The 15,760-nt window shown below is 52.0% G+C and overlaps 1 protein-coding gene across 1 annotated transcript in view; it reads right to left on the bottom strand.

The window, feature by feature from the left end:
- Positions 1–15,760, bottom strand: part of OPHN1 (oligophrenin 1) — a 47,270-nt gene that overhangs the window by 15,482 nt on the left and 16,028 nt on the right. Inside the window, exons 5-14 of the mRNA XM_017741855.1 lie at positions 9,570–9,671; positions 8,515–8,625; positions 7,706–7,810; positions 6,622–6,751; positions 5,126–5,226; positions 3,465–3,556; positions 3,273–3,351; positions 2,556–2,589; positions 1,234–1,296; positions 279–353 (exon numbers count right to left, since the gene is read on the bottom strand). Of these exons, the coding sequence (XP_017597344.1) occupies positions 279–353; positions 1,234–1,296; positions 2,556–2,589; positions 3,273–3,351; positions 3,465–3,556; positions 5,126–5,226; positions 6,622–6,751; positions 7,706–7,810; positions 8,515–8,625; positions 9,570–9,671 (892 nt within the window). The remainder of the gene's footprint in view (positions 1–278; positions 354–1,233; positions 1,297–2,555; positions 2,590–3,272; positions 3,352–3,464; positions 3,557–5,125; positions 5,227–6,621; positions 6,752–7,705; positions 7,811–8,514; positions 8,626–9,569; positions 9,672–15,760) is intronic.

Here is a 15,760-nt window from a genome sequence, read left to right as displayed (position 1 = left end):
GACTTCTGAACATGTACATTGACTCCTCCACATACACACTGCACACAGTGAGGTGTCCCCATCCTTCCAGAGAAAAACCTTACACCAGGGTGGAGGGCTCCCTGCGAAGGCCACCTTCCCAGTCCAGCTCATCGTGTTATCCCAGGAAAGAAGGGGAAAATGAGCCTCAGAGGGGTCGCAGGGACCAAAACGCCTGCTGGACATTTCTCACTGTGGAACCCGATCCTCTCTGTCCCTCACAAACAATTCAAGAACAGGACAGAATAATTAATTCTTACCAAAAAAGGCATTCAGCAACTTCTGCACCTGGATATTGCTGCCAACGGTCCGGTACACGCCCTCCGTAGTGATTCCTAAAAGGACAAAGCCAAGAGCGTTAGCCGAGGTTTCCCGCTGGTGGTCCAAAAGCCCCATCTAGTGGAACTGTTTTCCTGCTGCTGGGCTCTGTCCCACAGCCCGGGCTCTGTCCCATATCCCGGGCCCTGTCCCACTCCCCGGGCTCTGCAGGCAGGGGCTCCCCTCACCCCCAGCAGCTGTGGCCACCAGCACCACCGTGGTCACCATGTCATGGTCAGGTGAGCACAGCCAGGGCATGGGACACGCCAGCCCACATACCCCATGTCTGGGGGGTGCTGCTTTGTCATGGGTTTGCTCAACCCCTCACAGAAGACAAACACATTGAAAGAGAATCTGAAAACACTGGCCAGTGCTGGGACAGGCAGAGCCACTGCTTCTCCTGGCTCTGCAAGCAGTGCCTTTGTGCCCCTGCTGGCCTTGGCTGCCACAGCCCCAGAAATCTGGAGTTGAATCCAGGCCCCCATCTCACATTGGTGATGTTCACTGGATGTTCACTGGTGCAGGCTGGACAATATGTGACAGCCCAGAGGATGAGCTGCCACCCTGCCACCTGCTTCTGCTGCTTCACAGACTGGGGCTGAAGGAGCCTGTAGCCACCCTCGGCCACAGTGCTGGAGCTGTTCTCCTGCTGCCCAACAGTGGGTGTGCTCAGGGCCAAAACTGAGAAAACCATGAGCAAAACCAGCATGAAGATAGAAATACAACCCCAACCAACTTGGTACAACATTCCCGACCACGTGGGATTTCTGCTCCCGAAGAACACGCATTCCTCAGCTAGAAGCTGAAGTGCTGTGTCAGTGACTAACACTGTACTGCAGGAACTGCAGGGTAACTCAAGGCCATGGGAAGAATGGCCAGGCCGGGCGAGCTCCTCACCTTTGGTCTCCACTGCATTGATGCACTTCCGAACAAACTTGAAGCCGACCTCGTTCAGCTCCACTGTTTTGGACAAGGAAGCTGTGTTAGCTGACTGAGCACTCCTGGAGAGCCCTGAGACACCCCCAGCCCCAGCCCCTCTTGGCACCCGGAGCTGCAGTGCCCCAGCACAGCAGAGTGTTCACACCTGCACTGCATCCCCTACATCCTCAGGAAAACACTGGCATTCTGGACATCCTGACAAGGAGTTATTAGTTCCCATTTTTCCTCGAATTTATTATGAGTTGCAGCACTGCTCCCTACACCCTCTCTGTGTTTAATAATAATTGCAAATTGGTGTTTAATAATAATAATAGTGTAAATAATTTGGATTGTGTCTGATAAAGACTTGAATAATCACTTCCAGAGCAAAATCTATAGTTAAAGCTCTTCCCCATCATGGGACTGTGTAATTTCTGCTTACCTACATCACTAGGATTAAAAAGCAAAACCAATCCAGCTTGATGTGCTGAGGAAAGCTGAGCACAGGGCTTGTTCCACTGATCTGGGGAATCCTATGGCATCCCTGCATTTTCAGCAGGTGGTTTATACTGGTTGCTCTGAGCAACAGCAACATCAAGCTCAGACGTCTCTTAGCCCTGCCCTAGGAATAAGCACAGACCCACCTGGTGCTTGATACTGAGGGCTATGATACCACTGTAATTCTTATCAGCTCTAATCTATTACAAAGAGAGAATGTTTATTCACTGAGACCCAAATCACATTCCTCCCAGTGAGTGATGTGAACATGGCCACACAGGTTTGTGCTCATGCTTCTGGGAATGCTCCCTCTGTGCTCATTAGAGCCAGCTAGTTACAGTGCTGATGAAGTGAGCTCTGAGACAGAATGCAGGTTTCACCCAGCTAACAGAGCCCCAAAGGGTTCCAGGGCTCTGCAGGGTACACCCCACTGCTGCAAGAGGGGACATGGGACACGGTGGTAGGTGGGAGATCCAGGAACTCAATGCCACCTCTATTGCCCTATTACAATCTTTGTTAAGATCTCTCAGAATCTCTCACTGGGGTTTGGAGGTGCAAATTGAACCTTACATCCCGCTACTCCTGGCTAAATAAAAACTGCTTGCTGCAGTTCTGTGTGACTTGTTCTTATCTGGGCTCAGTGCCAGCCACTTGTGGTACAAGAACAGAAGTGACACTGCTGTCATGGAGCAGGAACACTGCTACTCTTTTTGCAGGAATTGAGGATAATTGTATCTGCAAGGAAAACCCTGCCTGGCCTCGAGGCTGTGAGAGCCCAAAGAACAGCAACAGAAGTGACTCACTTTCTTCCTGCTTCGTGATGGGACTGTGATAAATCTGAAAAAGGAAGAGGGAATGGGGGAGCAAGAAACAAAAGTATCAGTATGATTTGGTATTTATTTCTGAAAGAAAATGCAGCATCCCATAAATCACCCATAGATCACCTGTGAGTCACTCATAAATCACCCATAGATTACCCAGAGGCAATCACAGCCAAAAAGACAATGTCCCATAGAAATGTCATTTTATAATAAGGCAAGAACCCATTATCTGCACAATCAAGGAGCTTCTGCTGCCTCCCTGCATTTCAGTGGGGCACCTATTGCAAGGGAAATTCTCTGTTCTGTAGGCAAACCGCAGGGCTCTGAGCTTTGCTCAGACTGAAGGAAGGAAACACCAGTAGGCACAGAAAGGTGGGAGAACACGGGTGCAGGGTGGGCAGTGACATCTTCGAGAAGGTGGCTAAGAGCAAGGACAGACAGACAAAACATCATCTCCGGCAGGTAGTGAGGAGCAGGAATAGGAGCGAACCAGCCTCGGAAAGGCCGGTTCTCAGGTGGGCTGGCACAGCAAGGGAACATCCCCAGATTTAAGGGGGAAACCCAAAATCCCCAGTGGTAGCCGAGGGAATGGCATGGAGCCCATGGCGATCGTGCAGCGCTGATCCCGAGCAGCACCCGCCGGCAGAGGACACTGCTCGGCAGCGCATTCCAGCTGGGAACAGCTCCAGGAACACTCACCGGCTCCTTCCCGTCCATGGCCTCCATCCACAGCCTTCGGTTGGCTTCTGAGAGCGCCTGCAGCGTGATGGTCCCGGACCTGCGCGGAATTCCCCCAGCGACAGGCAGGGAAAGGAAGAAAAGTTGTTTTTAATAGACTTCAGAAAGGGATTTGCTGCAGCCCGTGGGGTTTGGGGATGCGAAGCCTCTCACCTTTCATTAGTTTCAATGTCAAAACAAAACCTTTTGTCTATGGAGTCAGTCTTTCTCCTTACGCAGGATTTCAGGGTCAGGTCCAGGGTGCCCTAGGAGAGAACATGAATGCCAAGGTGAGAGGACAGCAACATGGGAGATTTCAGGCTCCTCAGGCCCCTCAGCTGCAGCCCAGCATGGCATTGCCCATGGTGTGTGTCCTGACATTCCGATGGCATTGGTACCAGGAGCACAGGTAGTCCTCCCACCATCATCACAGGTAGAGATAAGAGGCTCCGAGTTCCAGGCTTGCTCTCAGCCAGAGAATGTCCTGGACTTCCCAGCACTACCCCACACAGCAGCACTCTGCCTCTACAGTGCTGGAACACTGCTCCAACGAACCCAGGGAGGCACTCCCTGGCCTCTGAGGCCAGGACCACGCTCACCCATGCTCTGACACAGCTGGGTCCTAATTTTCATCAGGGCTGGTCATCAGTACCAATTACCCACACCACCAATGGTCCAAATGGCTTTACACAAATTCTGTGTGGCAAACAGATGTATGTTTGCTCCTCCCAGACAGAGCAGACGTGCTCTGGAGGGGCTCAGCTCTGGCCCTGGGTGTTCATGTCCCTGTGCTCTGCAGCAGAGTCAATTCATAATTTGATTGTGGGTTTGTGGCCAGCTGTGACCTGACGGTGCAGGCTACCAGACTGCCAGAGTTTGGGAAAGGCACTAAGTTTTCCAAGCTCTTATCTGCAGTAATGGGCCTTCCTAGACATGCTTATGGCATAAATGACAACAAATCTCTCCATACAATAGTTTGGACATTTCTTTGCCCAGCTCTCTGCCAAGGGGTTGCAAAACATCTATTTTATTTTCCTGCTGCAGTGTGCAGAGCCCTGCCAAAACCAGACCATGAGCTCACACACTGGAGCACACACGCCTGGCTGGGAAGGCCCCAGGGACCTGCTCCATGGCAGAGGAGGGTGGGGGACTCAGCTGGAGGCACTGGCTGTGCTCCATCCTCCCATCCCTCCCCTGTCACGTGGAGGGACTGAGGGAACTCCTAGACTTTGGTAAACCAAAGCACTTTGTGAAAGAAGTAGCTACCCAAATTTCCACCATAGTGCAGTTTGGAGCTGCACTGCTGCCCTCTCCTTTCCCAACACTGTCCCAGTCTCACAGAACCAGTGCTGAGAGGACAAATCAAACCACAAACCAATGCCGTGAGCACATGCCAAGGCAAGGGAATGCTGCATTTAGAAGCAGTGACTCCTGTAGTAACTTGAGTCATTCATGCACTTCAGGGGCTGCCACAGTTCTTGTGGCTCCCAGCCCTTGTGCATGGGGAAGGATCAACATCAGCTGGTCTAGAGAGGCACAAGTTTCACCCCAGACTGAACTCATGAGCCAGCACTGGCCAGTATTGCTCGCATCACACGACCCACATCTGCTGCCAAACCCTGCAGGGCCTGGGCTCCCAGGGACACCTGAGTGAGACCTCTCCTCGTGGGGGTGCCTCTTCTGGGTGACACCAAACTGCCCTGTGCAGGCAGGGAGGGGTCAGAGCCCACCCCTCTGCTCTGTGGCACACGCAGGGTCAGCCCTCACGGGACGGGAGGCCAGACGTGGGAAGGTGGGCTGGTGGTTGGGCCAATGTTTGCAGATGTCCAACTCACTTGCTTAGCTCCAGGCTTCTGGTCTATGGGCGTCATCCGTAAGGTTTTTGCCTCTTTCTCGTACTGGCAGTAATACTTCACCCAGGAGATGCCCAGCGCCCCTGTGGAACACACAAGAGGCTGCAATCAGGGACAGGGAGGTAGCTGGATGCAGCCAGCAAGGCATGGTCAGTGTTGCCCACATGTCCTCCCTTCTCTGGGGATGGACACTGACAGCCCTGGGGGACATCTCCCTTGCAAGTGTCTCCATGGGCAAGAGCCAGGAGGAGAAGAGAAGGAGAGGAGGAGGTGAGAAGGGAGAGGAGATGAAGAGAGAAGCAGGAGGAGAGGAGGAGGAGAGAGGGAGAGAAGGAGAGGACACAGGGCAGCAGCTGCCTCCAGCACCCTCCCAACTCACTGCTGGAAAAAGGGCATTTGTGGGACTCTGGTCACAAGCCAGGCTGGTTTGGCCAAGCCCAGCCAAGACCTACACTGGCAGGATCCTGCATGTCCTGAATGCCTGTTTCACAAACCCCACTGCTTGTTCCTGTTGGTGAAAACTCAATAATAAAGCAGCTTTAAAATACTCTGAAGTTCCTGTTTCTGGATTTATTGTCACTTTTCTCTGTTTTCTTACCTGAACTGCTTTATAGGAAATAATTAAACTGGTATTTTTTTCTGTAATTTGTTTTTAAGTTGCAGTTGTCAGGAGGAACAACTTTTCATACCTTATTTATAGGGAAGCATAAATAGAGGCAGCAAATAGCCACTGGCCTGCAGGAACATGCCACATTTGGGGTCTAAAATTACCAAGTGTGCTTTCTTTTAAAAGCAGGACAAACAGACATAAAAAGATATGTATAAATAGATTTCTATATAGGATTAAGAGTGAATGCTTACAGAGTTGTCTGTAGCCTCCGAGGTCACAGTTTTGCATATACTTATGTCCCCTTTCCTGCTGCATGGCCATGGAGAGCTGCAGGGTTTGGAAAAGGCTGTATTTGGTTTGATTTGATTCTGCTCAGAATTACAAGTTTCACTCTCAGCAGCTTAACTCAACACTGGTCCCACCTTGGCTGTGCTCAGCTGCCTGCAGAGGCTGCCAGAGGGAGGCTGGGCAGGACACCAGATTCATCCTGGTAAAACACAGCCAAGGCAGAGTCTGCCAGAGCTCCAGGCACTGGAGTAATAAATCCCATCTCATTGGAGCGCAGGGCAATTAGCCCTGTGCTGCCACAGCTCATGGCACTTGGAGAAAGCTCTGTGCCACTGCTGACAAAGCTGCCAGCTGAGGCTGCCAGTGCTTCCTCAGGCACTGCAGGCGGTGACACCCCAGGCACCTCAGGCACTGGCAGAAGGCGACACCCTGGACATGCCGTGCCCTGGCAGCGGTGACACCCGGTGCAGCAGGGCTGGCCTGGGCATGGGAGCTGAATACAGCCCACAGCTGGGTTATGTCAGGGCAGCCCAAGCCTGCACGTTCCCTATTGCATGCAGGTGCATCCCTAAGCCATTACATTTCTCCTGAGTGTACAGGTAGCCCTCGATGGTCGGCTGCCCAGGCAGCTTGCAGGTTAGGGGCGCTTCCTTCATCCTCTTCTTCAGATCTTCCAGCTCCTCCCGCGTGCTGGAAAAGTGATTCCTTGTCTGGTAACAGAAAACAAACAGAAGCATATTTGAAGATGAGCAAAGAGTGAGCTGCAGGTATTTATTCCTAGATAAATCTGAGGTGCTGTAGCAGAAATGAATTGGTTCCCAAGGCACAAAACATGGAAACCACTCCCCAAATCCACATGGAAACTGGCTATAAGGACCACTGGGCTCTTATAGATGATCGAAGAGTCACACCAAGTGCAGAGATGGTGATGGAGTGCCATAGCTGGGAGGTCACTTGTTCCCTTAATTAAGGAACTTCAGCACATTTCAAGGCTGGGTGGAGCAGAGGCAGCACCTGAGCTCCCCTTCATACCATTGCTCGCGTAACAGGTGTATTCTCCTCCCAAAGGAGATCATGCTACACTGCTTGGCATGAAAGAGTCACATCAAGACAGGGTACAAAATCCAGGCATTCTGATGGAATACTACACCGACCAATTAATGAGCCAGCAGCAAAACCAGCTTGGCTCAGATTTATTGTTGTCCCACAGAAACGAAGGCCAGTCAGGAAAGACTGAGTATAAAGGAAATAGGACTCAGATATTCTACCCCACGAGCACACGTGACCAGCAGAGGAGCTTATCAAAGCATGTAGCAAGCCTGTAGGAAGCCACTACCATTAAGATCAAGGTTAGAGGCCTTCTTGGAGTACAATTTCCATCTGATGAAACTGAAAGAAAATCTCAGGCTTGTTTATGCATCAGGTTAAATGATGCAACTGCAATAGCCCCTTCCAGAGAAAACAATTTCATAGACCTGTGAACTGGCCTGTGCAGGAGAGGGGAAAACACATGTGAACTGAGAAGAAAATAACTGTATCTGCAGCTCCCACAATGCAAACATGGCCAGACTGCCTGGGTGGAAAGACTTTGCCATCAAAGGAGTGTAAATCCAAATGAGAACAGAAGTCACACAGAAAAGTCCTTCAGCTGGGCAGGGACTCACGTTCTGCAGGCTGAGCTGGAGCTGCTGCTTGTATGGGAGGAAATCCTGCGTCAGCTCCACTGTCAGGTTGTTGTAAGTGAAGAGGCTATGGAGAAATGCCAGCACCTGCAATGGAGGAAAGGGACATGCTGAACTGCTGTGTTTATAACTGAAGGAAAGATGGACAGAGTGTGGGGTTTCAGAAATTACAATTATTTTTTCCTTACAACTTTGGAATGATGCCAACCTCGATATGGCTCATCCACCACAGTGTCCCTAAAGCCCAAGCTACCACCCACACATCTGTCTGAATAAAACACCCAGAACAAAAGGCCCTGCAGGGAGACCCAGAGCAGATCTGCAGAGTGCTCATCCACAAGATCCACAGGATCCCACGATCCCACACTCCACTGCAGCAGGCATTGGGGCAGAGCAACCACCCAGGGCAGGGTCCCCGCCCTCAGGGACAGTCTGGGACCCCTGCAGGCCAGGCTGGGACAGGTGAGCAGAGCAGGTAACACCTCTGTGCCTCTGCAGACAGACAGCACTTGCCAAACCCAAGGGGGCCAAGATAATCCATAACACGACCTGTAGCTATGTACAGTGTCCAGCCTGTTCCTCAGGATCGACAGCCAGCCAGAAGAAACAGGGCTGGGGCTACACAGTGCTCCAGCAAGCACCACTAAGGCTGTCAAGATGCAGCAAGCCAAGGCTGCAAGGTTAACTCCTGCCCCACAGGACCTAATCCAACCTGGCAGTTCATCCCTTCCTGCCACTGCCAGCACATCTGAGTATCAACCAACGAGACTGAGAGAAAAGGAAGCTCCTACCGGCTCCACAATACTGAATTTCTTGCTTTCTTGTACTTCCTGGATCTGGTACACATACTCGAGGGAGGACTCAAAGAAATTGTGTCTCTCTTTGTCCACCTGAAGGTCAGCCTAGAAGAAAGACGGAAAGGTGGTAAAAGAAAAAACATCAAATGTAGTTTGAAAATATTTGACTTGCTTTTGTCTGTCAGCCCACAGATAGTTCTGTCCTCAGTAAAAACAGCCTGCCAGGTGCCCAGCCTGGCTTTGAACTGGAACACTGGATATTCTTCTAAGTCTGCCCATTTCTGGCTCCCTTCATTCAAGGATCCAAAACCTCTTCTCACTCTGCAAGGACAAGGCTTTCCCAAAGCTCATTTGCTATTTTAGCACAAGCCTCTTCTCCACACACAACCCTATGAGGACAAGGCCACCATCACCACCCTGTTGCCTGACTCCATCTGTGTTCCAGAACCAGCAATTCTGGAGCTGCAGCAGTGGCAGGAGCACACAATGCTCCCAGAGCTCACACACAGTTTGCCTTGCAGAGATGCTTGGAGGTTGATCTGACAACTGGTCTGACAGATCTGACCAGAACCAGCTGCTCTAGTGTGGGCTGGAACAGCTGGGTTTCCTTCCTTGCTGCAACATGCCTGCAGCAGCACCAGCTGGCAGGAACCCCCTCCTCTACCTGCCCCCACAGCCACCCCACATCCAGCAGCAAGGCAGGATGCCAGGCCAGCAAAAGGAATAATAACTGGTTATTTTGCTGCCAGAGCACTTCCCCAGGTGAAAGGGTGGCCAGTCCCCAGCTGTGCCAGTGCCACTGGTCACTGCCCTACACATCAAGCAATGACAACACATAAAGCCACTACCAGCATCCAACAGACACAGGAGAACGATGAGCTTGATTTCCCTGGTCTCACACAGAGAATCCAGGCTTTGGGTAGATTTAATTGATTATCAATTTCAACGGGTTACTGGAAGGGATGATCTCCCCCCACATTTTTTTTAAGACATAGAGCAGCTGGTGCTGCTGTTTCTGGACCCAGCTCTGCGGAAAATTCCATACACACCTCCTGTAACTGAGACTCCTTCTTTTTGGAAGACAAATGCAAGTGGCGATCCAGCATAGAGTAAAACTTCTCACCATCCTTCTCAAACTTTTTCTTTCTTTCCTGTAGATGCAAGAGGTTGAAGCAGAACTAGTTATTGGCATTTTCCAGATAAGACTATGCATCAACACCAAGATGCTTTGTGCAATACTGCATTCCCATGGACAGATTTTGGTCAACCCAGCCAGAGAACAGGAGGCCACCTCTCATTTGCTCTGCCTTCACAGCCCCTTGCCTATCTTGGGTGCAGTTACACCTCAAGACCCGGTCTAGTAATACTCTGTGGCATAAGAAGTATTTTTTCATGCCAACATCATGGCAAAAGCCCCACCGCTGAGGTGCTGTTCCCTCTCTCAATCTCTTCAATTGGAGACATACTCATACATCAAAAACCTATTCACCATCTGCTGATGTGCTGTTCACACAGCCCAGAAACAACTGGGCAAACACTGCAATGTCAGAGACACATCAAGGTCAAGAAAAGGTTCATTAGAGTTCGGCAACTTTCTGTTCTAAAGAGTTTATAATTTGTTTCTGAAGAGTACCAGAAGGAAAGCAGAAGCCTAGAAGGTCGACAGGTGGGCAGGAAATCCTCATCTCCCCATCAGCAGTGGTGCAAAGAGAGCACAAATGAACAAGAGCAGCAAACAGAGACACTCGAGAAGGAACCCCCAAGAGCAGGCAGGGAGCAGCAGAACTGAGCACCAGGCTGTTGGCTCCTGCCTTGCACTGACTGTGATACTGGCAATCACAAAACAACCAGAGTAGGGGCCAGGTTACAAAAATACCCACTTCGGATGGTAACTGAGATATCAGGGATTCCTGGGAGGCAACTAAATTACTAAAATCAGGAAATTCCAGCCTGGCAGCAACCTCAGTGCCAGGTCCAAGCAGTTGAGAGCTTGTGTACACACAGCGCAGGTATGTATGGGATGCCCAGATCCTCTGGCTTTTGAAAGCTCAGGAAAGTGGAAAGCAGTTAGGAAGTTCCAGCTTCCTTGGAAATTTCTGGTATCTTTCAACACCTATCTGCTGAGAGCCCTGAAATCCTGTTCTCATGCCCCCACTCAGAAATTCATGGATAAACAAGCATACACCAGTGCCACCACAAACCAGAGCAGGTGGACTCTGCCAGACTGCTGCGTATCAGGAATTTTCCTCATGAATTCAGTAGTGACCGCAGCTTCCCCTGCCACGAAGTTTTGCTTCCCCATTCCCACTTGCACGGACTATTCCAGCTGTCTGTCAGGATGTCCTGCACCAGGATGCCCGGGGGCTCCCAAAACCCCTACCTGGGCTCAGCACAGTTGGCTCCTGATAACAGTAACAAGCCTTCCTGCCAGCTGCCTTGCTGGGAAAAGGATTCTCTCCCCACAAGAGTCCTGACATGGCTGTAGTGAAAGTACAGTTACCATAGGGAAATGGCACCAACTCAACTACCCCTGCTTATGTGCAACTGTCTGGAGCAGGGCAGGCTTAGCTCAGGAAACCTTTTCACCCCAGCAATTACATGCCCTGCCCTGCAGACCCTGGAATTACAGGACACCTGAAGGGAAATGCATCCTCTGGAATCACCCCCTGCAATATCAAGTACTGTGACTCCATGTTAGCAACCTCACACATCAGAACAGAGAGATCTACATCAAATCCCGAGGAGCAGAGTCCTTGAAGGGTGAATCCTAATTTAAGCAGTGCAGCAACTGCGGGGCTGAGGCCAGGAAGGACTATCAAAACAAACCACCACCCTCGTGACTAACGCCCTGATCAGCAAACCCAAACCCAGTGCAATGAAAGCATTTGTGGAGCAGCAGTTCCTGTGTCTGTAAGGACACACTCCCGGGCTGTCTGTGCCACTAATGCACCATCTAATGCAGCCAGGAACTCGTCTTGTTTCCATTTCCTTAACGAGGAGCCTCCAAACCCCAAGGCCACAGAAGTGCAGGCAAGCAGAGCTGTGGGGCTGCAGGCACAGTGCTCCTGTGGCCACCTCCTCACATCTCAGAGGAGATGGCTGTGCCAGCAGCAGGTCCTGAGATGGAAAAGCAAGTGCTGCCGTGGAAAGCGAGCTCCAAACCCAACCTAGAGTTCTGCTGTCTCCACCAAGGTGGCATGCAGAGGTGGTGGTGGCAGCACTGGTGCCATCCCTGTTCCTCAGCAGAGCTGTGGATGAGCAGATGAAGGCGCAGCAGGAAAGGGGCTGAAGCCCACTCCAGGTGTCCTCTCTTGCCTCTTGCTGCCAGCAAGCAGCACACATAGGGTGTGTGTGTATCTGTCCCCACCCTGTGGAGAGGCCAGCAGGAAAGGCAGCCATGCTCCAGGCTAGAGCTGGGACCAACCTCTCCTGCTCTCTGGCTGCGAGGCTGCTCACCTGCACCAGGAGCTGTGGGAAAGCACAGGGCAAGGGAACAGCTGCCCACTGGAGCCTGGTGCTACCATGGCCGGGCACAGCAGAGCCCATGGACAGGGAGCAGGGATGGGATGGGCAGGGGGATGTGCCTCTGGATGCAGCAGCCTGGGAGCACGTGGCTCCTAGCTTGTCCCCAGGAGAGATGACATTGTTGTGGGAGGCTGTGGTGCCCGTGCAGATGGCCACAAGAACCCATGGAGGAGGCCATGAGCTGTGTGTGGCCATGGTGCCCACACAGATGGCCACAGCCTGCACCTATAGGGAGACCACAAATCACTAGGCAGCAGCTTTGCCACCAGCTTGTGGGCAGCTCCCTGTGGGAAGACACGGTGGGTCTTGGGGGAGAGGGGTCACCCCTGCTCAGGGAAAGACTAGTGAAGAGAAAGGAAAAGCCTGGGAGAACAATGGAGCTCCTTCTGCAGCAGGAGTTGGGAAGCCAGACAGCAACTCCTTTGGGGAGTGCCTCCTCCTCTGCCAGCGCCCACGGCAGGCAGGGGCACACGGCTGCACTGGGGACATGGAGCACTGAGCTTCTGGGGATTGAAGGGACTGGGAATGATGTCCAAGATGGACCCATGTGCAACAGGACCACAGTGCAGCATGGCATTTTGGGCCACTAAGAGGGAGCTTGCCAATCATTCCCACTCTGGCTAATTAGCATATAACTGAACAGCAGAAGGATGACCTACAAATCCTTCTGAGTTGGCTGCTGAACAGAGCAAGCCAAGACAAAAAAACAACACAAAAAAATCACTCAGACTGAATCACAATCTGGAAACATTAGCACAAATTAGTTCCTCATGAATATTCAGCAAAGGGCAGCCCCACGTTCCCATTAAGGTTTGCCAAGTCCAAGTGCCACCCATCTTCCTTTCATTGCTCACTGGGAGCAACCAAGCAGATCCCACCGAGTGCAGGCACGAGGCTGCTCTGCAAAAACCCCACACTGGGAGCTTTGACAGACATTGCTGTACCCAGGAAGGAGCAGGAGCCTGTGGGACAGCACGGGCTGCCTGATGTGGCTGGTGATCCAGCAGCAGCTCTGGCTGCTCTGTGTGTGCCGGGTCCTGCCCAAACCCCGACTGCTGCTGGCACTAGGGCGACACCGGAGCCCCTCAGCAGCTTCAGGTCCAGCTGACCAAGGGGAAAGGGACAGACAGACTTGCAAAAACTCCCCCTTAACCAGTAGGTGCTAATTAGGATCTTCTGAAATTCCCCTCTTAGGAGAGGTGGAGTGAGTGGCAAGCGAGAAGCCCAGCTCATGGGCCACTTCTCCTCTCCATAAGGAATGAAACACACTTCGCTTGCTGGCAGCCCCCACCTCCATGCACACCTGAGGGGTTTGGGTGCAAGATCAGTGGATGGAGGATCATCACAGCTCATTCTTACGAGGCAGCAGCAGTTAATTCAAAAACAGATTTCTAAAAAGTCGAGGGGTGTAAAAAGAGCAGTTCCATCGAAGCACACTGAGTTCATCCTGATGTTTTTCCCTCACCCACTGTTTTCTCTCAAATGCTCCTTAGGTTCTGCTTCCACAGAGATGAAAGCAAGTAGAAGTTACTATCCCCCCTTCCTTTTAAAATTATAATTAATTAAATTAATAACAGAATTAACTAAGTCCTTTTAGGAATATGTTATCTCCTATGGAAGAACTTTTGACAAACAGTGCAGCTATTCAGCATTCCTCCTGCCCTTACAGTACATCCAAACAAGTTTTTCCCTCTTTTTTTGTTTGCTTTGTTTTTTTTAAAAAAAAGCTGTCTCCTTCCAAGTGAAACTGGAATTCAACTTTTCCTATTCAAATTCTCTTTGACTCAGTAAGTGTGGCCAGGCTCTTCCCACAGTGTCCCAGCCCCACAGTGTGCAGCTGAGCCCCAGGGCTATGGAGAGGGAGGGATGGGGCCTCCATATGTGCCAGCTCCTTTCCACACTCACTCCCTGCCATGAGTGCCAGAGCTGGGAAGTGGGTCAGCTCAGGGGGTCGCAGATCCTCCCTTTTATCTGTGATGTGGCATGGCACAGCACAGCAAGTCACTCACACTGACAGCAAGTCACAGAAAAAACAGTGACCCCACGGGGCTGCGGCATGAGGGAGTGGCTGGAGGGGGTCCCAGTGACAGCCTGGGGCTGCCCTGTGTGGGAGCACACCCTCCCAAGGAGACTCCATTCGTCCCGGGAAAACGGGTGAATGCAGACTCAGATGTGTTGGTCAGACTGGCTGTGCTCCAGCCAGAGGCATCACAAAGCCCCGATTCAAGGGCTCTTCCTATTTGGCTCCAGCAGCTCGCAAAGGGAACAGAAAACATCTCACAGAAGGCGACGCTGCCAAAATACGGAAACTAAGCAGAGGGCACGAATTCCCTGTGTCATGTCTCCAGCCTGTTCCACAGCCCAGCCTCAGCCTCTGCCCCTGGTGCAGAGCAGAAAGGGTCCACGGGGTGATGCCAGGCCCAGCAGCAATGGGAGGAACCCATGCTGACAGAGCCCCCTGTGAGGAGCCTCAATTTGTACTTCACACCTTCTGCTGCCGGGTGGGGATGACCTGGGGATGCTTTGCAGGCTAGCAGGTGCAGGAAGGCTCTGTGCCCGAGGTGATACCCGAGGGTGCAGCCCACCAGCAGTGTGGCACAGGCTCCTGTCAGGGAAGCATCAGAGCTGAGGACAAGGGGCTGGAGTGGCTGGGGCTCACTCCCAAACTTGCATCCTCTCAAGGCTTTGGAGTGGCACTGGGGACAGTGGTACCTTCCTGTGCATCCCTGTCAGTGTGAGTACACCTGGATCCTTGCAAGGTGCTGCCCTGTAAGCTCCTGTGTGGGGCACTTGTGCTGAGCCACAGCACAGCCCTCTTCCCACCACAGTGCCCCGGCACCTCTGCAGCTCATGGTCCTCAGAAGAAACAAAACCCAAAACCAAACCACAATGGCTGAGCCACCTGCAACAACTCCCTGCCCTCTGCCACTTCTCCAGCTTCTCTGAGCAGTGTCCTGCCACTGTCACCACCCTATGCTTCCACCAGAGCGCCCTGCCCGTCCACAGGGACCGAGGGAGGGCTGCAGGCTGCCAGGTGAATCCATGTCAGTGCCGGGACTATGGCAGCGGCCCTGCTGAGACCTGTGCCTGCCTGCTGGGCACGGCCGCTGCGGAGCCAGACACAGGCACATGGCCCGTGCATGGAGGCAGCTCGGCTCTCAGGGCACAGCACACTCTGGGAAAAGTGGCCCTCACACACCTTAAGGGCTCTCTGGGAAGAAAGCAGCCTGAGGGACACGAGAGCAGGGGCCGTGGGCAGCACCTCTGCCATGCTCGTGGCTGTAGCTCTTCAGAGGGTTCCACACACCAGTCCTCAGGGCATGGCAAAGGGCAGGAGAGCCATCAAGTATCTCTTCTCAAACCCTGTATTTATTAAATGTCAAAGCCTCCAGATGGGCTGGGCTGAATCCAAGCCCCAAGTGTTCTCCAAAACATCTCCATTTCGGAGCTGGGTCAGAGCCAGCCCCATTTTAAGCTGCCACTGAGTAACGTGGAACCTGGACTTCTTGATAGCGGACAAGGGAAAAATGATCTTTTGTGCTCCACATGTGCAGAATTTGCTTTTTATAGCTTGTTTCTTTAAAAGTTTGGTCCATCTGAAAGACTCATTAGACACTTCATGTAAATATTTCATAACAAAAGCCCTACAACTATAATCAGGTTCTGCCTGCTGGCCTCTGCTGCTTTCCCTCCTTCCCTTTTCCTCTCTTTCACT

The sequence above is a fragment of the Corvus brachyrhynchos genome, unplaced genomic scaffold (assembly GCF_000691975.1).
Source record: "Corvus brachyrhynchos isolate BGI_N302 unplaced genomic scaffold, ASM69197v1 scaffold220, whole genome shotgun sequence".
NCBI lineage: Eukaryota > Metazoa > Chordata > Aves > Passeriformes > Corvidae > Corvus > Corvus brachyrhynchos.
The sequence above is the reverse complement of the archived record's forward strand: the minus strand, read 5'-3'. Positions and strand labels throughout refer to the sequence as shown.